At 34.1% G+C, this 23,998-nt stretch overlaps 1 protein-coding gene across 2 annotated transcripts; it reads right to left on the bottom strand.

The window, feature by feature from the left end:
- Window positions 1-1,225: 1,225 nt before the first annotated feature.
- LOC110030616 (phytochrome A) lies at window positions 1,226-23,371 on the bottom strand. Of its 2 annotated transcripts, XM_020733411.1 has the most exons (5): window positions 22,938-23,371; window positions 20,625-22,856; window positions 19,224-20,040; window positions 18,102-18,392; window positions 1,226-1,490 (listed from the first exon to the last, which is right to left on the bottom strand). In XM_020733411.1, exons 2-5 carry the CDS (start codon window positions 22,681-22,683, stop codon window positions 1,265-1,267), a joined length of 3,393 nt encoding a protein of 1,130 aa, XP_020589070.1. In that variant the 5' UTR covers window positions 22,684-22,856; window positions 22,938-23,371; the 3' UTR covers window positions 1,226-1,264. The 2 variants fall into 2 exon arrangements, with proteins under 2 accessions (XP_020589070.1, XP_020589069.1); XM_020733410.1 differs by having other exon boundaries at window positions 20,625-23,371.
- Window positions 23,372-23,998: the final 627 nt, after the last annotated feature.

Here is a 23,998-nt window from a genome sequence, read left to right as displayed (position 1 = left end):
AAAGTTACAGTCTAACTTTTCCAAAAAAAAAAATAATAACCATCAAAATTAAAGTTCATTTAAGTTTACAGTTCACTTTATAGCTTAGTTTAGTGTGTAGCTTAAGTTGGTTTAAATTATAATTTGGTTTTGATTAAGTTTAGATTTAGTGTAGGTTATGAGTAATTTATAGTTTAGTTAGGATTAGATTAAATTTGATCAGTGTCATTTAATTTTGAACTAAGTTTAGGGCGCTTATATTTGCATTTGAGTGGCGATGAAATTTAATTGGAGTTTTAAGTTGTGAATTTAGTTTTATTTAAATTGGATTGAGCAGTTTTGTAGGCTAAATTGAAATTAAGATGAAATTGACAAGGTTGCAATGTCGTTGGTTAAATTTAGGTTTTTAGATTGCCTTTTTTAAGTTTATATTTAAGTTGTTATAATGTATATTTCAAGATTTTATTGTCTTTAGGTTAGTTTTTAAAGTAGATCTAAACTTATTCCAATTTGATCTCAAATTCAAAGTTTGGATTAAGATTAATTTCTTTTTAATTTTGGTTCACAATTAGATTTTAGTTTATATTTAATTATTGATTAAGATTTTGATTTAATATTTAGGTTCAATTAAATTTAATTTTAAATTTATATTAAATTTATTTTATTTTTAATCTAAAGCTTAATGAAAGTTTAACTGAATTAAGTTGAAGCTTAATTTAAACCTAAGTCCAGAGAGAAGTGTATACAGGCTAAAAATACTGACTAAAACAGAGATCAACATCCCCACATTCTCTTAACATGAGTTAGGTACCATTCTAACCCCATTACAAAGTATAGCAACTATTTAACCCCACACAAAAAATCAGATTATTGTTATGATACTTTCCTCACTAACTATATAGATAATTTAGAGTGTCAATATAAATTCCCCTTCTTAATATTTACAACAATAATCATGCAAATTTGCATAAACTAAAATACACATCCTAACTCAATACCAACATCCAAGAACTTAGTCTTTTCAGAAACATAAAATCATCACAAATTTTGCATGAAATATAAACTGCACATTAATATAACAGCATTTTGTTCATCCCTCTCCTAAAAGCTGAAACTGCAGCCCAAAAAAAAAAACAGAGAAAAAGAATGAAAAAAGCAGCAGCTTCATTGAAACTTGAAAGTCTCACAACCAAAGCATATCACACCAAAGTTGCAGTTTTTAATCACCAAAGTTGCAGTTTTTAAATTTTTTTTTTTTTTAATTTTTACATTAGTAGAAGAGTCTTCAAGCCAATGTATCCCTACTCTTAAACTTAGAGGCACAAGCCAGCTCTGCTGAGAGGATGAAAGCAGACTTGTCTGCTTCCCTCAGATAGCGCGCATCTCCATTCATGAGTTTAAGAAGCTTTCTGCAAACCAGCAGACTCATCCCTTCCTCTGAAAGTTCTTCCTTCCCTCCAAACATCTGGGAAAGTAAATCCTCCGGTACGCCGAAACCCGCATGCGTTATCCTGAATCAGAAGCGTAATGTTAGGTTTGGTTCGTTAATGCGTGATATTTAAGACGTTATAACTGTAAAAACTCCACAAACGAAATCATAGTGAAATCTGCAGCGATGGCAATAAGACAACCATGGACTAGACAAATCTGTATACAGTTCTTGGTGTTCTTTGTGTTTATATTCTTTCCATTTTATTTGTTTGGAGCATTTACATACCGCACAATTGTTATGTGTTTACATATCAAACATCTAAACATTCACCAATCAAATTTTTAACATCACATCAAAAATATCACCTTCGTAATCTTTTTGCAATTGAAATACACATTTTCATTTATGATACAGAGGTGTTAACAAGTGTAAATATCAAACTTTCGTCGTTAGATATGTAAATACATCAAAATTATGGTGTATGTAAATTTTCCTATTATTTTTGTAGAAATTGATTGGGAAGGAAAAATTACATAACTTAACATTCACATATAGGATACATATATATAGTAAACTCTCTTTTAAATTTAAAACTCAGAGTCGTCAATGCATTATATGCACATTCACAAGTAAATCGTCCTGCTTATAGGGCAAGGTCGTAAATCTCAATTTACAACCCCAAATCTCTATTTTCAAATGGCACGTAGATAAGAATTAAGCGAAAAGAAAATACATATGCAACATGTTTAAAACAAGGTTAACAAGAAAAAGAAAAAAAAATCTTCAAAATCAATGCTCTAGGTAAAATATAAACATGTTTGAATTATCATTTCAATGAACTAAGTGCTCTTGGTGAATTTGACATAAATTATTTTATTTTCTATTATGTTTGCATATAGACTTTAATTAAAAAAAAACATTCATTTGTAAAAAGGTATAATCTTAATATCATATCTACAAGTCTACCAACAAATTTTAATTCTTAAAATTTATCGGCTATATTTAAGGTAGAGCTGACAAAGATTGTAACATAATAGATTTTCAAAATAAATTCATACCATACACCAATTTAAAACCTAATCAGCCACAAGGAATCAAAGTTAACAAGGTCCAAAATATAGAATTGAAACTATCCAAAATACTCATGATGGCCATGTTTAAGAAAAAAATCATTTGAAAGAGATTCTATCATCAAAATGCCCTTAAATCTCAATGCAAATAGGTGGTCTCAAATTCTTACAAAAAATAATAATAATAATAATTTTGCACAAATCTAAAAATATTTTTAGAAATAAATGACTGCTTAAACTTAAAAGCGAGACAATTTATACACCCTATGCATTAGTTTATCAAGTGATAAATTTATGATAATTTAAACTCATAAATAGTCAAATATCATATCAATTGTACTTTTAAGATCCTTCTCAATAATCTCATATCAGTAAGAACATGACATACATCCTCTAAATAGGTAATTTTGTTGTCAAATGGCGCAAAAAAAAAAATTACAACTATGACCGAGTTAATCTAGTTGGATGATGCGTCGCAAAATGACACCATTTTATCATGATTATAACAAAAGCCCACAAGTTTCTCATTTGCCCAAATCCCCTGAATGATAAATTATATGACACTTGATAGTGTACAAAATAATCTATTAACTAAGATCAACTAACCTTAAGCAAACATTCATCTCGGGACTATACAGTTCTCTTCGATGTCACAACCCATAATAACGGACAAGAATCATTTAGTCAATTTAGGACAACTATCTTCACTGAATTAAACAAACAAAGTAAACATTCATCTCGGGACTATATGGTTCCTCTTGATGGCATAACCAATGACGACTGACAAGAATCCTTTAGTCAGCTTGAGACAACCATCTTTGTGGATTGAACAAATAAAAAGTCCCTTTGATTAAGTTCATCATCGTTCCCCCGCCATATATTAAAGCCAAAGGTAGTCAATTTTATTTTTTAAAAACCAAATTGCTATTACTATACCGTAAACACTTAGTAATTATTGACTAAACAAAAAATAATAATAATTTCTTTCGAGAACGAAATGGGTAATTAATATAAAGATTTGTGCCCAAAGAAAACATGAAAGTGAATCTTAAAGTCCTCACAAAATCTCTAAATACCGAATTTTCTAAAATTTAATCTACCATCTCAAAATTTAACATGGACCATAACTCTCTCAAAATTGTCAGTTTCAAATTTTCGAAGCCTGCACATGGCTCCTTTGAAGAAATTGAACACTCTTTTCATTTCTTGCTATCATTAAATATATAACAACATAAACCAGTGTGAGATTATAGGCTCTCTCTTATTCCAATACCCAACATGAACCTCCAATACACCATTCTATTAGAAGATACTTGTCTAAGTTGCCTTCCATGAATACCATTTCCTCTTCTAATAAAAATTATAATAATTCATCCATCCTCACAAAATTTTGATTTTTTTAAACTATTTTCTAATCCAATTTGAGGACCACAAATGTTAGCCAAATATATTATTTCCTCATCAATAGTATCTTAATAAAAACCACCCCATCACAATTCTTATACGCCTAAAAAATATTATTATTATTATTTAACTCTATATCCACAACTACAAAAACTCCATTTCTATTGCTAAACCATTCATAAGGTCCTCAAATTTTTTCTATTCCAAAATATTCCCAGTTATTTTCAAATAGGTAATATTTATCCGTTTGTAATAATTGTATCCAACGATCAATCCATTTTCTAATTTAAAATTACTAAATTTCATCTAGTAAATCTAATCATAATTTTAAGCCCAAGCTACCCTAGCACACTTTTCATGACAATTTACATTGTTATGCATCAATTGCAATTGACCTCTTAGCCAAAACTAGCTATTATTTACAGTGATTGAGTTATATTGTGGAGGTGTCATTTGCAAATAACATGTTAGCAAATCACCCACTTGTCACCAAAATTAAATTAAGTTGTGTGATGGATACTTTGCAGTCTAAATCTTATCTGATTGTTACTAGGATCACATTAGGTCATTGTATTTTGCTTCTAGATGATGCTCTAACATAAGAAAACTACAATTCTAGATTAATTTCATTAGTTATGTCATAAGTTTTACACAAGTTTGTAAATTTAAAATCAACCTTTAAATTTTCTCATCCAAATTTGCAAAATGAAAATTGTAATTTTTTAAATGATTTTCTTTGTGTTAAATAATTGAATTGTTTCATTTTTCTTTCTTGAGAATAAAGAACTACGTACATATAAGCTATGAAGCAGTTTTAACATAACAATATATAAAACTATTTCTAATGTAATAAAAACCCCGCTGAAGTCAATTTGATGACAAAACTCCTTGGAATTTAGATAATGATAGAATAATCACTGATGCACATATTGTAATGCATCAAGTCTCTTTAAAGTGATAGAACTATTCCACTAAACAGTCAATACGAGCATGTCATGAAGTTACTTTATGACATCTATGAGAAATAGTGATTGGAGTGTTTGACATGGTCATGATTATAATATGACTCATTGTGATCATGATACACACTCTAATATTACAAAATAAGAGGATTTACATACATACTACACATTCTCACGTATTTACATGCTAACACCCAAACTTTAGTGTGAGTGTATATATATATATATATATATATACATATAATTGGCATCTTGGGCTTACACATAAGAGGATGAAATTTAATATGCATGCATAGCTTGATTATTTATGACAATTTAGTTGCAATTTAGGCCATGAATTATATATTATTCCAGAATTATCTAAGTGACCTTCCACTAACTTTTAGTCTCTAACCATTTAGTCACTGATTTGAATCATGCGTTGCATTGCCTTCATCCCCATAAATAGTTGTGCGTGCAACGAACGTGTGAATCCTGATGGTTTTACAAGAAATTTATGCAAGCGAGCTTTTTATATATGAAAGTTTCAACCACTTAATTTTTTTTTTTAAATATAGTGTCGTTTCATGAAATGTGCTGCATAAGCACGTATAATCATCAAAATAGTTCAAATGAATCTATTCACGTCCAAATAGGACTTTATTTGATGTGCATCGATAGCTCAAATTGTCGTCATTATTCAAAAATATTATATAAATTTGACAGACATTTATATATTCAATTTAGAGACTATGTGTGTGTGTGTGTTTATATTCTATGATATTTAAATTTTGAATTCTCCTTTCATAATCCTCGTAATTTAATTGAATATTAATAAAATGATAAAATATTTCTAAGTTACGATGATTGGGAAGCAAAATAGAGTTAGAAAGTGGTATCAAATCGAGTTCACGGATTGGGTTCAGGTCAAACCCGAAACTGCTTAACCTGAACCTGACCCGAAAATTAAAAGAGTTAGAAAATTCAATCTAAACCCAAGCCGCCAACCTGTATAACCTGTTTAGTATAAAGCATTACAGCTACTCTGGTTGATTTCGAGCAAAATTTATGCAGAGTTTGGGTCAATCTTAGATAATTTTTGAGTTTATAGGTCAATTTTGAGTTAATTTTGGGTTATCAGCTTAGTTTCAGGTCAATTCTAGTTGAGGGGTAAAATCGATCTGAAAAATAAACGGTTTAAGAATTTTAACACGAACCAAAACAAAAAATTATTCAGATCAACCCGAACCCATATTTTTTGAGTCGAGTTCAAATCGAATTGGCATGTCATGTCAATTTTTGACCCCCTACTTGGAAAGAAATTAGTAAAGCATTTTGCAAAAAAAGACCCTAGCTCCCTATCTCTTATAATGGACGGTCCTTATTCCCTCTCCCTCTCTCTCCCTCACTCTTTCTCTTCATCTCAAGACACGACACCAAAAAGAATAAAGAGCGATATTTGCATACAAGCCCTTTTCTCGCACCTTCTCCCAATAAATGATACCCACTCATTCTCCTCCCACTCATTCTCCTCTCTCTCACAAAAAAAAAAAGACAAAAGGCAGTAATTTTTGCATAAGGACCCTGAGTTTTCCAGTTTTGTCCTCGCTCTTTTAAGCGGCAAAACGGGAAAAGAGGGAATAGGTCAAGAGGAGCTCTCATTTTTTCCCTCTCACTAAAAGATGTTTTTTGAAAAAAGGAAAACCCACATGATTTTATTCGGACTGGGACAACTATCATAGAAGGGGGAAGAATTTTGAAAGAGGAAGCTCTCAGTTTTACATTTTCCCCATCTGTCCTTCTCTATTTGGGCTCTCTCTCATCTCACAAACAGGCAAAGAGGAGCTCTCAATTTTTCCTTTTGGCAGCAGCTTTTACCTCTCTTTTGATGTCTCTCATCTCATCCGGAGGCACGACATAAAATCAGAACTCAAAGAGACACACAAGTCATGTATACAAAATTGAAGGGAATCATAGCATACCATAAAATCAAAACATGAATTGGACATAAAGGTAACTAGCGATAAACTTGAAAGGTTGCCTACAAGCATGTAACTTCCAAATTCCACTAAGAATCCTCCTAAATACACAAAATTCTCATTAACACACTATATGAACCAAACTTAGAACGAAACTGGACTAAAAAGCGCCAACATTTACGTTAAAAAAATGGTGAAAATTCAAATTATGTCATTTCTCAAGAAACATGCAATCGTTCAAAAAAGGTACAACCAAACTCTTTTAAATTTAAAACTCAGATTCATTACACATTATATGCACATTTTCAAAAAGATCATCCTACCTATAAGGAGGGGTCGAAAATCTCGATTTACAGGCCAGTCCTCTACATTCAAACGAGCGTAGATAGAAAAAAAATTAAACCCAGTGAGAAAAGTATCTATGCAGCATGTTTAAAACAAGCTCAACAAAAAAGAATAACTTCAAACTCATGTCTCGGTTTAATCTAACATGCTTGTATTATCAAGAACTGGAACTACGTGCTCCTAGCAACTTTCACATAAATTATTTCATTTCTCGCTGTGTTGGAATACAACCCTTAATAAAAAAATTCATTTGTAAAAAATTAAAACCTTAATATCATGTCAATCAGGTACAATAGCAAATCTTAATTCTTATGAATGGAACCTCTATACTTAAAAAGTAGAGTTAACAAGGATTATAGTATAAAAGATTTTCAAAACAAATCCAAACCGTATGCAAATTATAGACCCAATCACAAGGAAGCAAAGTTAACAAGTTCCAAGATAATGAATTGAAATAATCCAAAAGTACCCATGATGGTCATCTCAAAAAAATTTTATCATTAGAATGCCCTTAAATCTCATGAAAATGGTTGTAGGCCCAAATTCTTACAAGAATACAAAAATCCAAAATAAATTTGTACAAGTCTAACAAATAAATGATCGCTTAAAGAGCAACAATGTAACCACCCTATGCATCAATTTTTCAGGAGTGATACATTTAAGATAACTTAAACTTATAAATATCCAATTTCATATCAACTGTATTTTTATGACCATTCTCAAAAATCTCATGTTAGTACATGTATTCTCAGACCAGGTGATTTCACGTCATATGGCACCAAAAAATACAATTATGAAAGAGTTCCCCAAGACGGATAATCTATAGGAAAACGATACCATTAAATCATGGTCATAACAAAAGCCAAAAGTTTCTCATTTGGCCAAATCCTTTAAATGATAAATTCCATGATATACTTGATAGGCACAAAAATACTCCGATAGATAAAATCAACTATAAATTGTAACTTTAGCCAAAAATCCATCTTGGGACTACATGGTTCTCTTGGATAACAATCCATGATAATAGACAGGAACCGAACATCTTCGGGTGTTAAACAAACCAAAGTCTATGGTAACTCTAAATGATGGAATCACAAGATTTTGATTAAGTTCGACATGATTCCACCGCCATCTATTAAATCAAGCAGCAGTCAATTTTTTTTTAAACCAAATTGTTGCAACTACACAATAAACGCTTAGAACCTACTGACTAACTTTAGTAAAAAATTTTCTCTCAAGGCCGAAATGGGTAATTAACAATAAATGTTTGCGCCTAAAGAAAACCTAAAAACAAATATTAAAGTACTCACAAAATAAAGAAAAAATCTCTAAATAGTGACTTTTCTAAATCTAATCTACTAAAAATTTAACATTGAATCTTAACTCTCTCAAAAGAGTCACCTCCAAATTTTCAAAGCCCACACATGACTCGTTTTAAAGAAATTAAACTATTTACATTTCTTGGTATCATTATTTCCAAATATAAGATCATAAACTATTGTGACATCATAGGCTATCTCTTATTCCATACTCAACATGATCCTTTTATACACCATTCTATTACGAGTTATTTGTCTAAGTTGCCTCCCATGAATATCATTTTCTCTTCTAATATAAATTAAAATAATGCATCCATCTCTACACAATTGTAATTTTTTTAATACTATTTTCAATCCCAATTTGAGGTGCACAAATGTTAACCACATTTATTATGACCTTATCAATAAGTATCTTAATAGAAACCACCCAATCACTAATCTTATTTGCCTCAAAAATATTATTTTCTAGCTCTAAATTTACAATTACAATGGCTTCATTTCTATTGCTAAAGCTTCCATAAGGTCCTCGAAATTTTTCTATTCCAAATTAGAAATTTTTTTAGAACCTCGCTCGGATACCAATTGAAGTGCAGGAATAAAAGAAGAAAATAAAAAAAAATAAGAATATGGGGATTTACGAGGTTTGGCAATGTGCTTACGTCCTCGGGAGTAGAGCAGCGATTTCACTATTTCAGAAAAATTCAGTACATACCCATAGGGTTACACACATAATATATAGATAAAGCGCACATATAAAAGTACTAAAAACGCCCCCGCACCTCCAACCTACATAACTCTGAGAGACATCTATTCACTCCAAGAGACACATCTCTTCTTTCCAATAGACACATTTTCTTTCAAAAACAAAATATCACCAACATTTTCTTTCAAACAAAATATCACCAGATGCAATCAATTCTCTGATCTTGTGATACCTCACATCAATATGCTTAGTTTTAGCATGGTATACCTGATTTTTAGCCAGATAAATGACACTCTGATTGTCATAATACAACTGAATTTCACCTTGCTCAACACCAATTTCCTTTACTAGCCCAACAAGCCATAAGACTTCTTTAGCACCTTCAGCTGTTGTCATGTACTCAGTTTCAGTTGTAGATAATGCCACAATAGACTAAACTGCATATTTCCAACATATAGGCCCTCCACCAAGAGTAAAAACATACTCAGTTGTTGATCTTCTGTCATCCAAATCATATGCATAGTCTGAATCCACATATCCAACAATTAAAGGGTCATCTTTCTGACTGTCAAAAATAATTTCATGTCCTGATGTACCCTTCAGATACCTAAAAATTCACTTGACTGCTTCCCAATGTCGTCTTCCAGGCTTTGACATGTATTTGCAGACTTGACTAACAACATAAACAAAATCAGGACGAGTGCATGTCATAACATACATTAAGCTTCCAACGGCATAAGCATAAGGAACCTTTGCCATGTCTTTAATTTATATATCTGTCTTAGAACACTGATTTGAAGAAATTGTAAAATGACTTGATGCAAACTACAAGAATTGCATCTTTCTGAGCTACAAGACTTGATGCTACTACATTAGGCAGAACAACCAAAAATTTATAAGTGATCAAAATTAACTGGATTACATGTCCATACCTCTTCTGTGTCACCCAATGATGTCTGAGGTGATCTATTGATGAGATAGCATGTCATATTCACAGCCTCATCCCAGAAAGTATTAGGAAGCCCTGCATTCAATCTCGCGCATCTTGCCCTTTGAGTTAAGAACTTGTTTATCCTTTCTGCAACGTCATTTTGTTGTGGTGTCTTGCACACTGAAAAATGTCTCTGACTCCCATGCTCCTCGCAAAATTCTGAAACTGTGAATCTGTGTACTCTATGTCATTATTAAATTTCAAATACTTGATCGTTCTGTCAGTTTGGTTCTCCACCTCAGCTTTTCATAGCTTGAATTTGGAGAAAACTTCAGATTTCTGCTTCAAAAAATACACTCAAACTTTCCTCGAAAAATCATTAATAAATGTAATATAATACAGAGCTCCTCCCAATGACGATTCCTTGATTGGACCTCATATATCAGAATGCACATAATCAAGAATCTCTTCAATTTTGTGTTTTCCAGTCATGAAACTGACTTTAGTCTGTTTTCTAAGAACACAAAACTTACCAAAATCGAGCTTGCATTTTTTAACACCAAGCAACAACTTTCTTTTATGCATTTCAGTCATCCCACGTTCACTGAGATGACTCAAACGCATATGACATAGCTTTGTATTATCATCATCTGACTCAACAGAATGAACTTCACCTACAACTGTACTCCCCAACAGTTTGTAGATATTACTTGTAATTAACATTTCTTTCATCACAGTAAGTGCACCCTTAACAATTCTGATGGTTTCCCTATCCTCATCTGCCTTAGAAATGAAATCATTTCTATATAGAGTCATAAGAAAATCAAATTCTTCTTCAAATCTTGAATATGTCTGACATCACATAATGTTTTAACAGTGTAATCATATATCTTAATTTTAACTTCACCATACCAATAATATTGCAGCATCTATCATCATCTAAATAGACTGGGCCAGAATCAGTTAACATGTATGAAGTAAATCACTCTCTGTTAGTTGTTATGTGATAAGAGTATCATGAATCAATAATTCATGCATCCTTTAACTAAGTTGTTGTAATTGAAAGTATATCATCTTCACTGCAATCTGAATTATCACTCTGCACCACATTCACAAACTTGAAAGATACATCACATTTCTCATCGGTTTGTTTTTCGAGTCTTGAACCATCTCTCAATCTGACCCGACTCCTTACACTTGTAGCAATAAATCATCTTTCAGTCTTTAGACTTTGATATGGAATTTTGTCTTCCAGAACCCTCATTCTCTTTCTTCCTCCAACGATCTTGATTACCTTAACATATAAACTATCACCATGAGAGTTTTCCCCAACATTTTGTTTCATCTGATTGTGACCCAACAATGTTGCAGTAATCTCATCAATTTTGATAATTTCTTTTCCATAAGTAATAGTCACAATGTGTTCATAAGAAAAAGGTAGTGAACACAACAGAATTATTGTTTGGTCTTCATTTTCAATACTCACATCGAGTCGTGATAAATTTGTGATTATTTGATTGAAGTCATTCACATGCTGTGTCAGATCAAAACCTTCTTGCATCTTCAGATTATACAGTTTTCGCTTCAGATACAGTTTATTCATTACAGATTTGAACATAAACTAAGTTTCTAATTTTTTTCACAACTCTCCTAGAGATTTTAGATTCATCACGTGATAAATGACTGCATCTGTCGGACATAAACGTAAGGTTGTTACCGCTCATCGTTGTAATTCTTCCCAATCTTCATCCTCCATGATTTCTATTTTTGTTGCTCACAAAACCTTCAAGATTCTCTTTTGTGCCAACAAATCTTTAACCCATGTTTGTCACAATCTGAAGTTACCAGTTCTATCAAACCTTCTTGCATCTTCAGATTATACAGTTTTCGCTTCAGATACAGTTTATTCATTACAGATTTGAACATAAACTAAGTTTCTAATTTTTTTCATAACTCTCCTAGAGATTTTAGATTCATCACGTGATACATGATTGCATCTGTCGGACATAAACGTAAGGTTGCTACCGCTCATCGTTGCAATTCTTCTCAATCTTCATCCTCCATGATTTCTATTTTTGTTGCCCACAAAACCTTCAAGATTCCCTTTTGTGCCAACAAATCTTTAACCCATGTTTGTCACAATCCGAAGTTACCAGTTCTATCAAACTTCACCACCAATTGTCAAATCAAATTTTTCATGCCGCGAAATTTTTTGCAAATTCCTCTGCTTTAATTGCTCATTTGCTTGCCTAAATTCTTTTAAGGTTTAGGGTTTCAAACTGACCTTCACCGAAGTTGAACCACCTTCCCGAAAGAATAAAGAACCACCAAATACCTGTGGCGATTCGACTGCCTGCGTCAAATCAAATGGCTAAACGAAACCTGCGTCATCGTCCGAAGCCCTCGTCTTCATAGCGCTGATTCGTCGAAGCCCCCTTTGCGAACTCCTTTGTGTCGTGCGAATCCTTTGTTCGAAGCCCTCTGCGTCGTGCAAATTTGTCGAACCCTGTCCTTCCAGCACTGAGCCGTCCGAACCGCTGAAGCTATCGCCGAACTCGCCGAAACCCGTCGTCGAACCCTACGTCGCCGAACTGCTCGCAACCCGACATCGAACCTTGTGTCTCTGAATTTGCTGAACTACTTGCGAACGTGCGCTGAAACCCTTTTATGCCCTAACCGAACTTGTCTGTCGCGAACCTCCTGCACCGAAACTTTTCTACCCTAGAAACTCGCTCTGATACCAATTGTTGAGAAATTTAGGACAAAAATGGAAGAAAAAAATCAAAAAAAATAATAATGGTATCAAAAAAATCACACATGGGAGCTAGTTCAGCTTCCTGAGTGAATGAAACCTATTGGGTGCAAATGGGTATACAAAAAGAAAGAAGCAGTATCAGAAAAAGAAGAGGAAAAAGTTCAAGGCTCGACTAATAATAAAGAGATTTTCACAGCAGAATGATAGATTATGATAAAATCTTTTCTCATGTGGTCAAACATACTTCAATCAAGACAGTGTTTGCATTAGTAGCTATTTGAGATTTGCATATGGAGCAGATGGATGTTAAAACAACATTTTTGCATGGTGATTTGGAGGAGCATATTTACATGGAGCAGTCAGAAGGGTTCACTCAACCTGGACAGGAGCATCTAATTTGCAGATTAAAGAAATCATTGTATGGGTTGAAACAGTCTTCAAGACCAGTACAAGTGATTCGACTCTTACATGATTCAAATTGGCTACAAGAGATGTGAGTATGATTGTTCTGTCTATGTCAAGAGCCTTGATGATTGTTATAACATTTTTTTGTTATTGTGTGTTGAAGATATACTGATTGTTGCAAAGAATATGCATGATGTCATTGGCTTGAAAGCTTTATTGAGTCAGGAATTTGAGATAAAAGACTTGGGTCATATGAAGAAAATTCTTGGAATGAAGATTCATCGAAATAAAGACTCGACGATTGTGTTTATCTCAATGAGACTATGTTGAGAAAGTGCTAGACAGGTTTGAGATAAGTCAGGCAAAGCCTGTGAGCACTCCCTTAACAAATCATTTCAAGTTTTCTTCAGAACAGTGTTCAAAGACAAAAAAAAGAAATCGAAGACATGACAAAGGTTCCATATGTCAGTGCGGTTGGCTATTTGATGTATGCAATGGTATGTACTCACTCTGATTTTGCTCATATTGTCAGTTAAATCTGCATATACATGTCTAAACTAGGAAAGCGACATTGGGCAGCAGTCAAATAGATTTTCAGGTATTTGAAGGGTACTGTAGGATATAAAATTATTTTTGACAGTCAGCAGAATGATCCTTCAATTATGAGGTACGTTGATTCAGACCATGCAGACAATTTGGATGGCAGAAGATCTACAACTTGGTATGTGTTTACTCTTAGTGGAGGGCCTATATGTTGGAAATCAACAGTTCAGTCTATTGTGACATCATCTAGAACTGAAGCTGAATACATGACAGTAGCTAAAGCTGTTAAAGAAGTCTTATGGCTTACTGGGCTAGTAAAGTAACCGGTGTTGAGCAAGATGGAGTTGAATTGCATTATGATAGTCAAATTGTGATAGTCAAATTGCCATTTATCTGGCTAAGAACCAGGTGTACCATGTGCGAACTAAGCACATTGATTTCAGGTATCACAAGATCAAAGAATTGATTGCTTTTGGTGATATTTTGTTGTAAAAGGTTCATACAGATGAAAATGAAGCTAATATGTTGACCAAGCCAGTTACTATCAACACGTTCTTGCATTGCTTGGACTTATAGAATGTTTGCAGTTGCTAGAGAAGCAATATGACCCAACCCACATTCGTGCATGTGTAACTCCCAGGTATCTTTTCTCTTGAAGGGCTTGATATTCGCCAAGGTGGAGATTTGTTAGGTATGACTCATATACCAGATAAGGGACAAATGTTGAAGCGGAATGGAGCGAGCAAGCGGAGCAGAACAGAGCGAGTGAAGCAAGCCAGCGGAAGCATCTGTCTAGTCGAGGAGTTACATTATGTAAGTTGGGGGTGCGAGGGCAGCACCCCCACGGTACATTACATGCGTAATTTTGTAATTACATATTATACAACAAGGCTACATATATATATAGATATATATATATATATATAGTATATTGTAACCCTAATGAAGATCTTATACTCTTTTTCTGAATTAAAAAAAAGTCGTCGTTATACCTCTACCTAGAGCATTTTGCCGATTATTTCGTCTCTACTCCATCTTGAAAGCTTAGCCATGGCGAGATTCCACTCGGAACACCAGCCAAACTCGTCTGTGCCAAAAATAGGGGGAATAATTGAGCTTGGGTTCTGCACTATGGCTTTATAGTCTTCTTCTATCCTCGTAAACTTATCCATAATCATCTTATGGCTTGTAACAAAAAGTCGTCGTTATGCTCTTGTGGACGTAGGCATTTTTGTCGAACCTCGTTAAATCTTTGCGTTCTTCTGGATTTGTGTTTCTCTGCCCTAAATTTCTCAACAAGTTTCTTGCAAAAAAAGTAATATTAATTATTTTATTATAATTGTATCCATCAATTAATTCATTTTCTAATTTAAAATTACTAAATTTCATGTAATAAATCTAATCTTTACTTTAAACCCACGTAACACCGGCACGTTTTTCGTAAGAACTTAAGTTCTTATGCATGGCTTGCGAGTAACATCTTAAACAAAACTAGCCTATTCTTAACAATAAATGAGTTAAATTGCAAAGGTGTCGTTTGCAAATAGCATGCTAGAAAATCATTGCCTACTTATCACCACAATTAAGGGGTCTTGGTTGGTCTCTGCACCCCTGTCGCCGGCCACCATAGCCGGCCACCACCACCAGCCGCTGACCGCTGCCGCCAATCACCTCTGCCACCACCTACTACCACCGACAAATACATACATTATTTTTGTTTTTCTTCAAACCAAACAAAAAAATAATAAAGTTATTCATTTATTTTACAATGAACCAAGCAACTCTAAAGTATTTCACATATAATACATTACTACTACATTACATTCATTTTACACTGCACACCTTTTCAAAAAACTAAACAACCCTTAAAATAAATTGTGGTGCAGATAATTTATATGGGTTATTATTTTAACAAAATCTTATTTAATTGTTACTACAATTACATTAGTAATGGTATGTTGCTTCCAGCGGATTCTCTAACATAAGAAAAATTCAATTCTAACATGAGAGAGAGGGAACCATGAGTGAAACGGTAGAAATTATAATTTCCTGGGAGTCAAGCTAGAGAATTTTCTCAGTTTCATTTAATAATAAATAAAAAAAATTACAAGTAAAACCATCATTTATAAAAATTCTAGTTGCAGGATAAAACCAAACTATTTAAAATTTAAATCTAGAGAAAAAAAAATCTAATAATCCTTGTCTATCAAAGTTAAAAAAAAAAGATGAAACTAAAATTAAAATATTAAAATTAAATAAAATTATCACAAAGGATAAAAAAAATAATACAACTCTTTAAAAAATCATAGACTAATCATGGATGCACATATTGAAATGCATCAACTCCCTTTAAAGTGATAGAACTATTCCACTAAATAGTCAATATGAGCATGTCATGAAGTTGATTTATGCATCTATGGGACATTAATGATCGGAATGTTTGACATGGCCATGATTACAATATGACTCATTGTAATCATGGCATACATTGTAATATTACAAAATAAGAGGATTTAAATCTATACCACGCATTCTTACCTATTTACATATCTAAAACCCAAAATTAATATTATCATCATCATCATCATCATCATTATGATGATGATGATACGACGATGATTATTATTATTATTATTACATAAATATATATATAACATTTATAAATCATAATCATATCAAAATATATGCATAAAAAAGGGTTCTTTCAATTTCAAAAAGTAAATATTAGTGGTACTTTTGATGTTATGTTCGAGATTCGAAGGTTCTACACGTAAATATTAAGATTTCGATGTTAAATATATATAACTACATAAAAATTAAGTGATATGCTTGCAAATCCCCCTATAAAATGAAAACTAATTACAATTTCATCTATATGACAAGCATCTTTATAAGAAAAATTTACATCATACACATAATGATGTCTCAACAAAATTGCGTATAAGATTGATGAAACTTCTAAATGACTTGGTAATGTTGATTCCATAGTAGATTAAAAAAAAATTAATGTCCAAACAAGTTTAGCATCCCCAAAGTATTTCATAGAATTAATCCACGCATCTTTCACCAGAAAAACTTTTTCATTATTCGCAATAATATACGAAGGAATTTAGTGGAACCCATTGAAGGAAAATGGGGAGTCATAAAAGATAATAAGAAGAAATTATGATCCCTTAGAAATCAAGCCAGTAAGAGAAAAGAGAAGGGAAAAGAGAAGAATCAAAAGAAAAAGGAGGACTTGCTTTCAATTTATATCAGAAGAAGATATCAAGGATTACAAGAATTGAAATCCTTCTTGATACATAAATGATAACAAAGCTTAGAAGCAAACTCAATTTACAAAAATAGGGTTATATGATAAATGCAAACCTAAATAAATTCTGAAAATTCTAAACCTCTAATTTAAAAAGAACATTATCTCTAAATGCATTAAAAATGAAATAAACATAAAGGAAACAATAAAAAAAAATTATTAGATTTGATACATGTTTTGTAGTTTCATTTAGCCACAAGTTATTGTATTGCGAATAAATAATTTAATCACACACTAATAAACAATTTAAACTTTTACATGCCACAAAAACAGCCCATTCATGCACCATTTGTTTTCAAAATAGAAACCTAATACAAATATTTTTTTAATTGATAATAGAGAACAATCTTAATTACCAAAATATAGGCACAAGACTAGTTAGTGATGAGGAAGGCACAAAAGCCACATACAAACTTCATACCACACAACAAGCTAGAAAATATTAACTTTTAAAGGACACAAGATGAAACTCAAACTTATGACCAAAAAACAAAAAAAATTAGGATGATATATTCTCTTTAAGACTCGTTTGCTATTTAAAAATAGAAACATGTTTGAAATAAATTAGATTTTCCAGTTCCATACTTTCATTAACTCTCTTAAAATTTACTAAAATCTAAGGATTATGATTTCAAACACAAAATTAATGAATATAAAATTATCATGATTCAAAATATCTTTATGGGGCATTCACAAACATAGCACACAATTGTCATGTATTTACATACCTCACACCCAAAATTTCATATTTACACACATAGCACTCAAATCTTTAATATCAAAAATAGCACTGTTACTAATTTTTAAAAGTGAAATACATCTTTTCAAGTAGAGATTTAAAGCATCAAAAAGTTATGTATGTAAAAATAAAAGTTTAGGTGTGAGATATATAAATAAATTAAATTTATGTGCTCCGTATGTAAATTTCCCTCCCAAATATATATATTATATATATATATATCCATTATAGCAATAGGCACACCTGATTTCCAAGTTTATCAGCTGAAGAGATTCACCCAACTTATCCTTCGTCAGCCCGGCGGTGATCTCCACTCGTCCCCCACCCGAACAGTACTTCACACAAATCAATAAGAAATCGGCGAGTATTTGCTGAAGCCTCAGACTGTCTCCGTAGACATACTCGCTTATTAAGATTTTAGGTATGTCGTAGACGACACTTATTCCCTTTTCATTGCTTGGAAGTATTACTTGGCTAACAGCAGTAACCACCACATCATTTAGAGTAAACTCGTCCATTTCCAACTCCAAGCAACTACAAGTAAAAAAAAAAATTAATTTCAATTAAAGAAGATTTACATAGATACCGCTCAAATCCTATGTATTTACATGCCTAACACCTAAACTTCAATTTTTACAGATATGCCACCTTATCTATGCTTGAAAATGTGTATTTCGCCTTTTAAAAGTTAAAATAGTAGTATTTTTGGTGTGATATGAAAGATTTGGGCTGTATAAATGTAAAAAGTAAAGTTTATAAATGTAAAAAGTAAAGAATGTAAAAAGTAAAGTTTAGATGTTAGATATAAAAATACATAAGAATTGGGTGGCGGGTATGTGAATGCCTAGGCGTTTCCATACCTAGCAAACAATTCTTATATATTTACATATTTCATACCTAAACTTTCATATTTACACTCGCATCACTCAACTCTTTAACATGAGGTCAAAAATAGCACTATTACAGCTATTTAAAAGTGAAATGCACCAAGCATAGATTTAAAACCCCTAAGTGTTGTGCATGTAAATATGAAAGTTTAGATGTAAGATATGTAAATACATAAGAATTGTGTGCTACGAACGTAAAATTCCTAAGAATCAAATTTAAAGAGCTTCATGAGAAGCATAAAATAAGACCTCCAATGACAAAGCAAAAGAAGATCAACATACATACCATTCAATTCTTATTTTCATATCTAACACCTAAAGTTCAATTTTTACACACATGCCATTTTCCTTATGCATGAAAAGGTGTATGTCACTTTTTAAAAGTTAGACAGGTGGTATTTTTGATGTGATATAACAGATTTGGGTGGCATAAAAAATGTTTAGGAACTAGATATGTAAATATCTCTGAAGCAAATACCTGTCCATTATGTTCTCTAGGTCCAGATCATTAAGGATCCTATTAAGCTGAAGGTGACATTTTGTTCCTGTGTTCAGAAGTAGCCTTTGTTCGTCTCCCAACTCTGTCCCTTCGAGCAATTTTTGTGAATATAGGATACCGGAGAGTGGACTTCTAATTTCGTTCCTTATATACGCTAAAGCCTTCAACTTCTTCAATGCGGTTAGATGCGAAATTTGCTGCGTTTGTATAACTTGCTGGAGTTCAGGACTCGTCGAGTGGAGAAAGCAAAATACACCAGTTATATTTCCATCCGCATCGACTTTTTTGCTGACGGAGAGCAAACACTCGACATTTTTGCCGCTACGGCTGATGAAACTGAAGGAGCGCTTCTCCATCTCATGACTGATCATGGCGTTATTTATCAGGATGCTAAGATTAACGAATGCATCGTGGTTCTTCATATGGCAACAAGCCATGTTGGTCCCGAATACCTCTCCCAAGAGCATTTTGCCGATTATTTCGTCTCTACTCCATCTTGAAAGCTTAGCCATGGCGAGATTCCACTCGGAACACCAGCCAAACTCGTCTGCGCCAAAAATAGGGGGAATAATTGAGCTTGGGTTCTGCACTATGGCTTTATAGTCTCCTTCTATCCTCGTAAACTTATCCATAATCATCTTATGGCTCGTAATATCTTGAGCTACAAAGCACACTCCGACGACATTATCGTGAATGTTCCTACTGGCACATGCATTCACCACCAGAATGATCGGGCCTTCATCTCTTCGAACGCCGAAAGTTTTTACTTGAAATTCAAAATTTTGAACCTCTTTTCCTGATCAATGGCAAGAAAGGAGGAAGATAAAAATTACAAATTACACAACTTATTTCTTATTTTTTTATAAAGTGTCAACATAGTCCCCCAACTATTTACATAGAGTCAATTCAGTCCCAGAGTCTATAAAATTGTTCCCACACTCTTTTAATATGGGTTGCAATAGCCTAGAAGTAGGACTATTTAACCCCCATTAAAATAATCTAGGAACTAAATTGACACTTATATAGACTCCTGGATAAAAATGGTCCACTGCAAAGAGTTATGAGACTATTTTAACACTTTTCTCTTTCTAAAAATAAGGGGCATTTAGATAGCACACAATTCTTATGTGTACACATCTCACACCTAAACTTTAATATTTACACACACAACACTCAAATCTTTAATATCAAATCAAAAATAACATTACTATCACCTTTTAAAAGCCAGAGCTCAATGTATGAACATATGAAAGTTTAGATGTGAGATATGTAAACATATAAAGACTGTGTGTTACATATATAAATTTCCCTAAAAATAAACGAGAAGCAAAGTGATGAAATGTTGAAAATTATTAGGTGAGGGATTTAAATTAGACTAACCCTGCAGTGCCGAGAGAAGCATCTTCCTAACTTCATCCATAGAAGAATCCTCAACAAGGGTGAGCAAATGTTTCCCCATGGCTTCATCAACAGAAAGCCCGGTTACTTCTGCAATTTTCATGTTCCATCCATTTATGAGACCATCAACATCGACCGCCAGAATCGGCACTGTTGCCGTCTCAATCAACCGAACCATCTCATTCGTAACCACTCGCAGCTCCAACATTCCTTCAAGTTTAAGCTCGTTCATCTTAAGCTCGTCCATCTTAGAATCAAGCGTACCCTTCTGCAGTGCCTTATTAGCACCATCGAATGTGCCTCGAAGTATAAGTTGCAAGGAATGAATGGCATCCATCTCATGGTCGCTCCATGGAAAGCTCCTCATTTTAACAACCTCAAGAAAAGCCTTGAACGAGGATCGCGGATGCATTCTGCTCCCATCATCTTTACCAGATGGGTCATGCTTTTCACCGCCCCATTTAATTTCAGTCGCCGCAGGTGACCTGAACCAGAAAATCATGTCGTTTGAAGTAATCCGAGCAGCCGCCATTCCGCAAACCACATCACTGAACGAATAAGCACCGGGATACCCAGCTTCGTGCAGGCTGTCAGTACTCAACCCCGTGTAATCCGTGTGACAATTACGAAGCCAGTAAGCAAGATCAAAAATTTGAGACTCAGTCGGGGTAACGCCAAGCCGCCAAACTTTGTTTTGGTAAACAAGAGCGGCACCATCACACTTAACCAAATCCATAATGTTAGGAGTCTGATTTATGATTCCAAGAGGAACAGAATCTCTGAGCAGCATATCACACAACATTGTCTGGGTTCTCAGAATGTTCTTCTCCCTAATCTGGTTTTCAAGCTCAAATTCTTTGTTCACATGTATGGCGAAAACTTGCATTAAGAATTCGCAGGCATATCTTAGCGGGAACGGAACGAACCTTGGAGTCTCATTATGGCAGACGACCAGTCCCCAAAGCTTCTTGTTTTTCTGCTCCTCATGGTTCTGTTCCACCGCATCAGCATCTTCCTCGTTTCCGTTCACTATCACAGCCATGACCAGGGAAGCAATGGAGTTCATGTTTTCCATGTACTGTATATGGCAACTGTGAGGAGCCCTGAGCGTGCTGCCGCAGAAACTGATATCAAAAGGAAGTCTGTCATCTTGAAAAATCCGCACATGCTTTGCACGGCAATCGCAGATCATTCGAACTTTGTTCTTCATGAACAGAAACCTCGCAGCCTGAGGTATATCGGTGGCGGGATAATGGAGGCCGAGATATGGCTCCATGCCCGGCTTCGTTATCTCTGCGAAAACCTCGCCATGATCATCTTCATGAAACTTGTACGCCATGACTCGATCGTACCCTGTCAGCTCAAACACCTCTTCAACAACAGTGTTACAGAGATTCTTCATGCTCCCGCCACGCAGAGATTGGAGCCTAGAAATGGCCTTCGCGGCGAGCTTGTAAGACTGCAAAGCTCCTGCGGCAGTCATGGGGACATCGCTGGGCTTCACCGGCTCTAAATCTACAACGAGACAGCCAGTGACCCTATGGACAATAGCGTAAAACGGTCTACCAGAGCTCTTGCAGTGAACGAGAATCGGATTGAGCAGAGAGACCTCTGGGAAGCCTAAAGCCTTCTGAAGTGCGGCGGTACTGGGGGAAGTAAAGAGGCTCTTTACATCAGTTCCGATGGAGAGGGTTTGGTGATCGCCGACGGTGGGAACGGCATGGCTGACCATGGTGAGCATCTCTGAGGCGTTCTCGGAGAAAGCTATGACCTTGAAAGTTTTCTCATCTAAAGCTAGCAGGCAACCAAATGGTTGGATTAGATTGGCTCTTTGAATGTGTTGCAGGTAGGCGACAACCTTCCCTGATCTTCTTCCGTCGGGCGGAGCCTTCACTGACTGAGAGTAGTCGAAGGAAGTACCCATGGCTTCGAACTCAGAATCAAGCTTCGCATCCACAGTGGTCTGAGCCATTGCTCTAGCAGCACTGTGCTTGCTTTTGCTGGAGCTAGAAGATGAATGTGATGGTTTTGAGGAAGACATTTTTTTATATATTTTTTTTCAGAAGAAAACAGCTTTCATGTCATCAAATGAACAGTATCAGAATACTCAAAACCAATCCGAAGCTCTAGAACCCGCAGGGGAAAATATTTTCTGCTGCAAATCAATGATTATTTTCTCAACAAGATTCACGCACCTTCAATCATCTTGAGATTCTGCAAGCTCCAAATCCCCAAATGATACATACTTTGAACTCCAAAGCTCATAAAAAGGTTTCGTTCGAATTAAAAGCTTACCTTTTTCCGATCTCCGCCCAGCAAAGAAAAATCAAAATCCAAACTTTTTCCTGAGCCAGAATCCTAAAGAGAGAAAAAACCCTAACTTACACTCCTTCACCACTCTCCCGTCACCAAAAGCAATAAAGCTCGGAAACCAACTGCGCACGAGAATCGAATGCGTGGCAAGGAGCGAACAAGAGGGGGACCAAAGCCCTACGAGTGATCCGTTGGATTAAAGCAGGGGATTTGGGGAAGACGGAGGTGGTCTGGGCAGTTGGCGATGGTGGTAAAGCGCAGGGACGCCACCTCCGATAAACAAATCGCTGTCGACCACTTCTGAGAGGTAATGTTTGGCAAAGTCCATGGCAAGTGGATGAGGTAGAGCAATAAGATAATGTAAAAGCCGCAGCAAGAAACCAGAGGAAAACCGGGCGAGCCCCCACCTGCTTCAACCGGATCACGGATTTTTGCGTCTTTTTTTTTTATTCATTATGTATATGTTGGCCATTTACATGCAGCCCATCCAATTTCTATGGATTTACATGTATAAAACATTAAAAATCAAATCTTTTACATTTACATTGCTCAAATCTTTTGTATGATATCAATGATATCACTATTTTGACTTTTAAAAAGCGAAATGTAATTTTTCATGTATTAATATTGTGGCATATATTGAAAAAAACAAAATTTTGTGAAAGATATGTAAATACTAAGATTTGAGTGATATGTATGTAAATATTTCTTTTTTTTTCATTTGACTTTTTTTCTGTGATAGATGAAAAATAATTTGAAAATGACATCAAAATAATTTCTTTCATAAAAAAATGCTTATAGTTTATTACACTAATAAGACATTTATCTTATAATACATTTCAACATCAAAATGATGATATAATATGATCCACATTTTTATAAGATAGGATAGGACCAATCGCCATTTAAATTGAATGGAAATCATTTGACAAAACAAAAGAAGAAAGAGATGCTGAATGATGAATGAGGGACTCTTAAGAAAATGTATTGTTATAAAAATAGCTAAACAATTCGTTTTGATGCTTAAAAATATGATGTATCGA

Source organism: Phalaenopsis equestris, unplaced genomic scaffold, assembly GCF_001263595.1.
Source record: "Phalaenopsis equestris unplaced genomic scaffold, ASM126359v1 Scaffold000741, whole genome shotgun sequence".
Classification (NCBI taxonomy): domain Eukaryota; kingdom Viridiplantae; phylum Streptophyta; class Magnoliopsida; order Asparagales; family Orchidaceae; genus Phalaenopsis; species Phalaenopsis equestris.
The sequence above is the reverse complement of the archived record's forward strand: the minus strand, read 5'-3'. Positions and strand labels throughout refer to the sequence as shown.